This window comes from Triticum aestivum, chromosome 1B (genome assembly GCF_018294505.1).
Source record: "Triticum aestivum cultivar Chinese Spring chromosome 1B, IWGSC CS RefSeq v2.1, whole genome shotgun sequence".
In the NCBI taxonomy this organism is placed as follows: domain Eukaryota; kingdom Viridiplantae; phylum Streptophyta; class Magnoliopsida; order Poales; family Poaceae; genus Triticum; species Triticum aestivum.
The window spans coordinates 686,679,659-686,689,713 of record NC_057795.1 but is presented as its reverse complement, the minus strand read 5'-3'; the positions used below and the strand labels follow the sequence as shown (position 1 = coordinate 686,689,713).

Here is a 10,055-nt window from a genome sequence, read left to right as displayed (position 1 = left end):
TAGGATGGCCACCCACAACGCACCACACCGCAACAGGGTCCACTGCTCGAATCCACATCGAATGCTCCTACGCAGAAACACCTTCATACCACCTTCTTCACTTGATGCCGCCTGTCTAGCTAGCTAGCTACTCACGTATGTCATTCATGGCGAGCTCAAGGCTGCAGGCGCGGACAACATGGTGCAGCCGCTGCGGCGCGTCCATCTCCGCGCCGCCGGGCGCGCGCTCCGTCCGGTGCGCGCTCTGCCACACCACGACGCGCGTGGAGCGCCGGCCGCAGCAGAACGGCGGCCTGCACCAGGCCGTGGGCTTCATCAAGGGCCTGCTCTTCGGGTCTCCGTCGCAGCCGCCACCGCCGCCGCCCGCGTCGTCCGGGTCGATGCGTGCCGGCGACCCGTACAGCCTGCCGGCCAGCTACCCGCGCACCCGCGGCAAGAAGCGGGCGCTCCTAGTCGGCATCAGCTACAGCTTCACCAAGTACGAGCTCAAAGGCACCGTCAACGACGTCAACTGCATGGCCTACTTGCTCCGCCAGAGGTTCAGCTTCCCCGACGACTCCATCCTCGCCCTCACGCGTAAGCATTAAGCAAACAAGAAACCAATTATTTTCGTCAAAGTTGAACACGTACGTACGTAAAGTGAGCATCCACCCGATCCCATGATCCCATGGACAGAGGAGGAGAAGGACCCGTGCCGTTGGCCGACCAAGGACAACATCCGGCTGGCGATGCGGTGGCTGGTGGAGGGCTGCACCTCCGGCGACTCCCTGGTGTTCCACTTCTCCGGCCACGGCGTCCAGAAGCTGGACAACAACGGCGACGAGGTGGACGGCTACGACGAGGCGCTCTGCCCTCAGGACTTCGAGGACCGCGGCGTGATCCTTGACGACGAGATCAACGAGACCATCGTCCGGCCCCTCGGCGCAGGCGTCAAGCTCCACGCCATCATCGATACCTGTCACAGCGGCACCATCCTCGACCTCCCCTACCTCTGTCGCATATCCAGGTGCGTATGTACACCATCTAATCTACTCCCAGTTAATTTCCAGTACACGGACGGTAGCTTTGCCTTGGTGAAAAATAATTTTCTCCTCTGTGGAATCAAGAACTGGGTACTGGCAATGGGAGAACCACAACCGTCAACCGGACGCGCAGAAGGGCACCAGCGGCGGCCTGGCGATCTCCTTCAGCGGCTGCGGGGACAGCCAGACCTCGGCAGAGTCAGACAGGAAGGCGTTCTTGGGCTCCACCTCCACCGGTGCCATGACGTACAGCTTCATCAAGGCGGTGGAGTCTGAGCCGGGCACCACCTACGGTCGCCTGCTCAGCGCCATGCGGGCCACCATCCGCGACAACGGCGGTGACTCCGGCATCCCTGGGCCCATCGGCTCCTTTTTCCGCCGGGTCATCACCTTCAGCAGCGCACAGGTAATCCTGTCCATCAATTAGCTACTCTTATTAGTATTACTGTTGCGACTAACTAAGGTTAACTAGTTCAAATCGCAAGCATTCATTCATCCTCAACTTCCATCAATCAATTTTGCAGGAGCCTCAGCTGTGCGCGTCCGAAGCATTCGACATCTACAGGAAGCCGTTTATCTTGTAATTATGGAACCATAACCGTGGTTCTGATTGGCACTGATCTTAGGCGTGTCACTTGTGATCTCTCCATTTAGTAGTCAAGCTCATCCTGCATCCGTTCTGTAATGAGGTAATTATACCAGTAGTGTCTGAACGTGCCATCAATGTTCACTTTGATGCATGAATTTGAAGAATACATCAAACTGGTGCTAAAACTTGCTCTTTGGTGCAAATACAGTTCAAATCACGTTTTCATTGGTCCGCACTCCTGACTAGGATGCCAACGTCTCTGTGGGACACATTGTCAGCGAGCGTGCCAGCGTATAAAGGTGTGCAGCCACGCGGGTCCGTGAAATTTGGCGGAAAACCCCTTTCTTTTTTACTTTTTCACAAAGAAAGCCCTAAGCTGGTCGGACACAACAGTAAAACGATCCGGCCCCCCAAATGACTAACCGTCGTTCCCCTTTTGACCGCGGCGGTCGCAGTGCGCAAGCTGGATGGCGGCGAGCCCCAGGGCTGGACGGCGGTGGCGAGTCCCTAGAGCTGAGGTTAGCAGACGCAAGGACGGCCGACAGTAACACATACTCCCTCCGTTTCAAAATAGATGACTCAATTTTGTACTAACTTTAGTACAAAGATAAGTCATCTATTTTGGAACGGAGGGAGTACATGCCATCCCCTCACACACAGTGCACCAACACATGGGCACTTATCAACTATTAAAGAGAAATACTAATGTGATAAGATTAACTTCTGTCAAAAAGTGTCCACAGTTAAGTCACTGTCTAACATTCGGCACAGCAACTCTCCAACATTTAGTGTCCAAAATTCGGTTAAGAATCCACCAGAAAGTTCAGCAATGATACTGTTACCCACTGCATATTTTTTTTCGAGAGTACACCACGGCGTACCATATTTTTATAGAAGGCAGAAGACAATTACAAGACTCTACTTCTTGTTGCGAACAACAAGAGTAGCACACACCGGACTAATCCAAAGATTAACCCCCGCCCACGTTACAACATAACGCATGGAGCCTGCCCTAAGCAAAAACATCTAAGCTGCGTCTCTACCGACGACGTCGTCACCTCGAAGAGCAACAGCTGAACCCGGATCTCCCTTGTCGACGCACCAACCACCTTTGAATGCCTAAAAGGAGATGGCCAGTGGGTGACGGGACTTGATTGATCCCGACAAAGCCATCGCCTTTGACTCTCCATCGACGGCGTACATAACGCCGAAGAAAATGTACTTGGACCAGCGGCGAGCACCAAAGAACCGCAACATGAAACCTCCCACTGCCTATTTCTAATAAAATCAAATCCACCTTCCTGTATGTCATCAAATCTGCATTTTTTTCCGTTGTAATTACCAAAACAGAGACGCCTTTCTAACCCATGCATTACCTGTGCGCGTCCGAAGCATTCGACATCTACAGGAAACCGTTTATCTTGTAATTATGGAACCATAACCATGGTTCTGATTGGCACTGTTCTTAAGGATGTCACTTGTGATCTCTCCGTTTAGTAGTTAAGCTCATCCTGCATCCGTTGTGTAATTGAAGAGAAATTTTGAGTGGTTCCAGACGATTCTAAACCGTCCACTTACTTGGACTAAAGGGCAGGATAATGTATCACCTTCCAATGGTTAGCAAGATTTAAATGGAAACCATTACTGCATGTACAAAGAACCACGCACTTGCAAGTTTGGCTGCATGTTCAGGTCCATAAGAAATAATAATGAATTACAAACATATCGGAGTCCTGGCTCAGCCTCAAACACTGAAAAATATGACTTTAAGTCCCCATAAATTCAAAACTCGTCTGAAATTCATGAAACTTGACATCGTGTCATGACATATCACATATATGTCGTGATAAATTTTTTTGTCCAATTTAAGACCAGGTGCACATATTAATGGCCAACATGGGTATTTTGGAACAAATATTTGACACGTTATTATCGCAAACTGTTGTATTGTTTGAACCATGGGCGTTGCACTACGTACCCATTTACGCGCGCTACGCGTCCCACTTTTTATTGGGGAGTACTGCCTCCGTCCTGGTTTACTGGTCCTCTTTGTATTTTGTGCCAAAATTTGATCATAAATTTGACAATAGTAGGTGTCGTGTGTGCAATTGTTTGATTAGACGGGATGAGTGAGAGAAGTCCGTCGCGCAAGCTCGACAGGATGCGTGTGAGCAGTCCGCCGCGCAAGCTCGACGACACACATGCGAGTTGTCCACCACGCAGGCTCGACGGAACACGTGCGAGCAGTCCGCTAGACAGGTTCACGAGGAAGCGAGCCCTTTCACCTCCACCCGCCGCGCGCTTCTCTCCTAGGTTCTCCATTAATGGCGGTCGAGCTGCTGTTTAACATGCGGTTAATGCATCTAGACGGATGTAGTTTGCTTAAGATCCCATGCCCGCTAACGTTAGCATTGTCTTGTACGTGCTCGCTGAGAACGTGACTTTTAGCCTGTTTTCGACTCGTATACATGTACCTACGAATAAAATAATACGATGACAAATTTACAATGGTAATGGGTAATGATTGTCTTACATATTCAGGATAATTTAAAATGTCGCATGCGGCAGCGACCGAAAGACACAGGGTTAAGAGAAGAAGGAAGACGCAGACAACGATCTGACTCGCTACTCTCTACTTCTTGATGGGTCACTGGGTGCGGAGTCCCTCCATCGCTACTCTCTACTTCTTCACATCCTCATCACTTTGCTTCATAGCAGCAATGGATTCCTCCAACAGCAGCTCGTGCTCGATGTAGAGGTTCTTTAATCATCCATAAATTCCTCAGCGACAGCTTTCAGCTTCATCCCCGAGGCACTACTCTTCTCATTCAACTTCTTCTAGCCCGTGGCCTCCTCCTTGTCGAGCTCGTTGCGAAACTTCGCCTTGTCACCCATGAGTTGCACGATGAGGCCGGTCACCTTCTCAACCAAGGCATCACTAACCTCCAGCAGGTTCACCAATGCGGCGATCAGCTCCTGCTGCTTAATTAGCTCAGCAATAATGTTGTCGTCCCTGGCTAAGGACTTTAGCACCGCTAGCTCATTGACTTTGCCGACTCGATGAGTGCGCTTGTGAGAACCCTGGTCTGCCCGCGAGAGCTCGTTTGAGGCCTCTGCGGTGCCGCAGGACATCTCTGTTGCAACTGTTGCGCCGTGGCGGGACCTCTTTGTTGCTTCCGCGGTCTTGGTCTTTACTCCCTGGTACCGGCCATGTCAGATACAAGGAACGACTTAACTCTTGGAAATATGCCCTAGAGGCAATAATTTTTGTATTATTATATTTTCATATTCTTTGTTAATAGTTTATATTCTATTCTATAATTGCTATGATCCTGAAATATGCTATTCAGTGGAAAACTCATATGCACGTGTGGATTGATAAACGCTAAATAAAAGGTTTGTAGTCTCGCCTCTAACAACTAGCTCAAGTGTTGTTAGTGACCACATTTTCCGGATCTTAGAATACCGTTAAGTGTTACCTCCCAACCCAACTTATTAGGAGAGGCCTCAGGCTCGGGGGCAGGAGATCCTCCTCGCTCTCGTCCTTTCTCAGATGTGACTTGCCACAAGTGTGAGTAGAAAGGGCACTATGTAACTAGGAGTACAAACCAGAGGCGCCTTCCACCTCTGCCACTTCTCAGGTCTCCACGCAATGCGATGGTGAGGCATGTCTTAAAAAATGTTTAAAAAATACCAGAATTTTTAAAAATGTTCATGTCTTAAAAAGTGTTTAAGATTTTTAAAATATGTCCAGACCTTTTATGAAACATTCAAAAATTGTTTTTTTCAAGAATGCTCACATTTCAAAAGTATGTTTACATTTTAAGAAAGATCAAATTCAAGAACATTCTATACATTTCGAGAACATTTTCTAAAATTAATGAAAATTTATTAAATTCACATACTTTTTAAAATTATATCCAAAACATCCATAGCAATTAAAAAATCATTTACCAAGATTTTAAAAAATTAAATCTGTAAAGGAAACCCAATAGATGTTTTCTTGGATAGAAACTGACCAAGAAAACCTATAGAAACCGGCCTGAGAAAACAAAATAGTCCATATGACAAACAACGCTCTTTATTGGGTTATAAAGGATGCTTTTTTTTGTTTAGATAAACAACATTCTTTATCCAAGTAGTGATGTTTTTTAATAATTTATTCAAGTAGTGATGTTTTTTTAATTTATTTTGGTTTTTTAGGCAAATTTATTTTGTAGTAGTGGTGGCTGGACAGTAGTGGTCGGTCGGTCACCAGAGGATGACTGGGCCTGTGCGTTTCCCTGGCAATTTGACGCCGTTAGCGTCATATAGAGATTTTCGCTTTTCCAGTGCCAGTACCAGTATAACAAAAAGAAGAAAAAAAAGGTACCAGTACAGGTGCTCCTCGTCTCCTCCCGTTTCCATCCGCCGCCGTTCGCCGGAATCTCTCCCCCGCCGCCGTCCTTCCACCCATCCTCCCCCAGGCGATCTTCGCGTCTCCGACCCGATCCTCGTGCCTCGAGCGGCCGGACTGTTTGCGCGCATTGGCGAGGCCGCCTCGCCGGCGACGCGCGGTGGAGGAGCAGAGCAGGAGGGGGAAGGAGTAGGTCAGCACAGAGGCAATCTTTGGCAGGGCCGTGGATTTCATCAGGCAGCCCGTGCGCATTAGGTACGTTCTTAGCGGTTTCTGTCAGGTGCAAAAATAAGGATCGAGTCAAGTTTCAGATTAGATCTCATGCCAGAATGTTGGAGTCACTGTATGCACTGTATGGGAATGGGATTGGACTTGCATGTCTGATTTGAAGCCCTTTTTGGGAGCTGATACATTTTGCCTCTTTCCCCGTAATTGAGATTACAATGCTACTAGATCAGTATGCAGCAGTAGTATCCATATTGCAGTCTCATGTATCTGAACAGGTATAATGTTGAGCAGCAGGATAAATGTTGATACAATCAAACAGTATCAGTGCCATAGTTGTATTAACTACCAGTGTATAATCTGGTAATGTCGAAATAGTATCAGTACTTTTCTTGATTGCAAAGAATGTCACCGGAGACCAGACATAACCCACTCATTTTGCCTTTCATCAGTTCCCCGTGTGCTAGGAGTAGATGGCAACTTCCACTCTGAAACCAGGTGTGCCTGTCACTCTGCAAGAGCTAGCGCCCTCCTCGGAGATGTTCAAGCAAGGGGCGTCCCTCCGGGTAACAGGAATGTATGTCTGCCTATTATTTTGCTTTCTCCTCAAAACTGCAACTTTTAGCCTTGCTAACCTTCTTGGTTTGCTATTCTCTAGCCTCCAGTCATATGACGTCGACTCTGCGGTCGCCGTTATTCAGGACGGCAGCGCAAGGTTGAGGATCGACACCCAACACCTGAGGGACATAAGTTTTCGCAGCGGTTCTGCTTTCCAGTTCATCGGCGAGCTCCTGATTCGGCCAAACGACGACGTAATTCTCTGTCCTTCTCCAGCTTTTGGCAGTCTAATATCAGTCTATCAATGCTGCATCAAATTTGTTGCTTACATCCTGCAGGTGATTTTGCAAGCACGTGTGGGCAGGAACGTCGATGGTCTTGACCTGAACCTTTACCAGCAGTCTTTGATCATCCGGCGGCAGCATGAAGCCAAACTGTTGAGCTCCAGTAGGGTGTGATCCTAAGCTGTGGACTGGCTCATGGCCTTAGTTCAGTTCCTCTGTAGTATGGAGTTCAGGGGGACATAATCACCTTACTCGTGATGATCACGCGCTTCAGTTTCTTAGATGGGTGCAAACCTGCAAAGTAGAACAAGTAGTTGTTAACTGAATTTTATGAGCACTGATTATTCTCCTAGCCTTTTTATGCTACACAACTCCTGGAGCTCTTATTATCTGAGAGTCTACATATATCTGTTTCACACTGTTTTGTGGGCTGGCAAGGGTACTTCCTTGCAGCAGATGTGTTGTTTGACAGATGTAGCTGCTGGGTGATATCCTACCATGGTGGCCAATTAAACTTCTGATCAGTCACCCTGTACATATAAAACAAGAGTACATCATATAATTTTGGACCGTTTATTTCTGGGATCCAACGGCATAGATATGACAAATACTACCACAAAACCCTTGTAGTATATTCAGGCGTAAGGGGCAGTTTGGCTAGTTCATTATTGTAGATCCTGCAGAAAGAGAGGGAGAGAGGTCGCCGGAGCTGTCGTTCAGGTTCAGGCTGCCGGTGGAGAATCCTTCTTTTCAAAAAAAAAGGCTGCCGGCGGAGTGGGGGATGGTGGTGGGGGCCCACCACGGGTTGGGTTGGAATGCTGGCAGGGCGTCAGTGGGAGCATGGGTCGACGAGGAGCCGAAGAACACACAGCTCCCTCGGCCGTGCCGCCCTTCAAGACACTGCTCCTTCGTTTTTTTTCGAATAGACACTGCTCCTTCGTTTGAGTCCAACGTTCATGTATATACAATTATATATATGTACGTCGTGTCCAGGTCTGGTGTTGAAATTGGACTATGAGAAAGCTTTTGACAAAGTTGACCTTGGCCTTATCATAGACCTTTTGGGGAAAAGAGGTTTTGGCCCACTCTGGGTGAAATCGGTGGGGGTGAAGATTAATGGTGTAGAAGGGAAGTTCTTTACAACCAGTAAAGGACTAAGACAGGGAGATCCCATGTCCCCCCTTTTATTCAATTTACTAGTAGATGTGCTGACTAGGATGCTCATCAAAGCATCTTCTCATGATATGATTAGGGGTTTATGTGCTGAACTTATCCCTGGAGGTGTCATCTGTTTGCAATACGCAGATGACACCATCCTGTTTTTGGACAGGGATGAGCAAAAAGCCTCTAACCTGAAAAGGATTTTATCTTGCTTTGAGAGAGTTTCTGGTATGAAGATTAATTAGGCCAAGAGTGAATTAATCCCTATTGGGACCACTAAAGAAGAGATTAGTAATATTGTTGACATCATGGGTTGCACTGTGGGTGCATTACCTATTAAGTATTTAGGGATCCCCTTACACTATGACAAGTTGAGAAGAGAGGACCTACAACCTCTAATAGATAAAATCCTCAAAATGATTGCAGGCTGGAGAGGGAAACTTTTTTCATATGCTGCTAAGCTAACTTTAATTAAAGCTTGCCTATCCAGTATCCCAGTGTACCTGCTTTCCTTTTTCAAATTCCCCAACTGGGCTTTAGATTTAATAAACAGCCAATTAACTCACTGTCTATGGAGTGACTTTGAAGGCAATAGAAAACTCCACCTTGCAAATTGGCATTTAGTTTGCATGAAAAAAGAGCATGATGGCTTAGGAATTCACAACATCAAAGATGTTAACCTATGTTTACTAGGAAATTGGGTGAATAGATATATTAAAGATGATGGGAAGCTTTGGAAAAACATAATTGATAAGAAATATGTCAAGAGCTCCCCCAACATCTTTGCTAGCAAGGCACAACACACCTCCAGGTTCTAGCAGGGTGTTATGTGGGCTGCCAAAGCCCTGAAATTTGGTTTTAGATGGGTAGTGGGAGATGGTACAAAAATCAGATTCTGGGAAGACATTTGGTTTGGCACACCTCCCCTATCTGTCCAATTATGGCCATTATATACCATATGCAACCAACAGTGTGCCACTGTGGCTAATATTTTTGGGATGGACAGAACATTAAGCTAATTTTCAGGAGAATTTCCCCCTACTATGGAGTCCTGGTTTGAACTTGAAGAGATCACCATGGGCATCCATCTCTCTAGGGATTTGTGACTCCCTGATCTGGCAATATGAGAGCAAAGGAGAATACATTGCAGGTTCTCTCTACAGTATCATTAACTTTAGAGGAGTGCAACCTGTGTTTATCCCTTCTATATATTTTGTCCATTGTCACTCCCCCTAGGGTTCAAGTATTCCTCTGGTTGCTATCCCATAACAAGCTAATGACCAAAGATAACCTAGCAAAGAGGGGGATCACTAAACCCCCTGAATGTGTTTTCTGCAATGAAACTAAAAACATCCATCATCTCTTCTTTGATTGTGTGGTTGCTAGGCAAATCTGGCTTTTAGTATCTGAGATCCTTGAACATGACTTAGGATTTGATTAGATTTCTATTGCCACATATTGGCTAGTGAACAAAAAATGTAGTGCTCTCAATTCTATTTGCTCTTGTGTGCTCTGGGGCATTTGGAAGAGTAGGAATTCTCTAGTTTTTAATAATGTACTTTGGATGGATATTAAATAGGTTTGGAGGCAAATCCTGAGTGCTATGAGGAGATGGGTAATCCTCCACAAGGGGGACCATCTGGTGAAAGTGGAGGCTTTCTGTGGGAAAGTCTCTTACATCCTCAAGACACCTTTGCGGATCACAGTGGGGTGACGCGTGCTGGCTAGAACACTGAAGGTGTTTTCAACCAGGCGCTGAACTCCAAGTTGACCTGGGATACACATGCTGGACAAGGCGCTTTGAACTCCAAGTTTAAAAA

At 46.9% G+C, this 10,055-nt stretch overlaps 2 protein-coding genes across 2 annotated transcripts; both read left to right on the top strand.

Moving 5' to 3' along the window:
* LOC123101114 (metacaspase-1) lies at window positions 1-1,795 on the top strand. Its single transcript, XM_044522723.1, has 4 exons — window positions 1-576; window positions 676-1,006; window positions 1,107-1,428; window positions 1,547-1,795. Exons 1-4 carry the CDS (start codon window positions 138-140, stop codon window positions 1,604-1,606), a joined length of 1,152 nt encoding a protein of 383 aa, XP_044378658.1. The 5' UTR covers window positions 1-137; the 3' UTR covers window positions 1,607-1,795.
* Window positions 1,796-5,966: 4,171 nt separating this feature from the next.
* On the top strand, window positions 5,967-7,490 carry LOC123101101 (CST complex subunit TEN1). The gene is made up of 4 exons (XM_044522717.1): window positions 5,967-6,262; window positions 6,685-6,809; window positions 6,891-7,044; window positions 7,129-7,490. Exons 2-4 carry the CDS (start codon window positions 6,706-6,708, stop codon window positions 7,246-7,248), a joined length of 378 nt encoding a protein of 125 aa, XP_044378652.1. The 5' UTR covers window positions 5,967-6,262; window positions 6,685-6,705; the 3' UTR covers window positions 7,249-7,490.
* The last annotated feature ends 2,565 nt before the right edge of the window (window positions 7,491-10,055 follow it).

Coding starts and splice junctions, on each gene's coding strand:
- LOC123101101 (XM_044522717.1), top strand. CDS start 6,706: ATGGCAACTTCCACTCTGAAACCAGGTGTGCCTGTCACTCTGCAAGAG. Junction 6,810..6,890: donor TCCCTCCGGGTAACAGGAAT/GTATGTCTGCCT, acceptor GCTATTCTCTAG/CCTCCAGTCATATGACGTCG. Junction 7,045..7,128: donor TGATTCGGCCAAACGACGAC/GTAATTCTCTGT, acceptor TACATCCTGCAG/GTGATTTTGCAAGCACGTGT.
- LOC123101114 (XM_044522723.1), top strand. CDS start 138: ATGTCATTCATGGCGAGCTCAAGGCTGCAGGCGCGGACAACATGGTGC. Junction 1,007..1,106: donor TACCTCTGTCGCATATCCAG/GTGCGTATGTAC, acceptor TGTGGAATCAAG/AACTGGGTACTGGCAATGGG. Junction 1,429..1,546: donor TCACCTTCAGCAGCGCACAG/GTAATCCTGTCC, acceptor TCAATTTTGCAG/GAGCCTCAGCTGTGCGCGTC.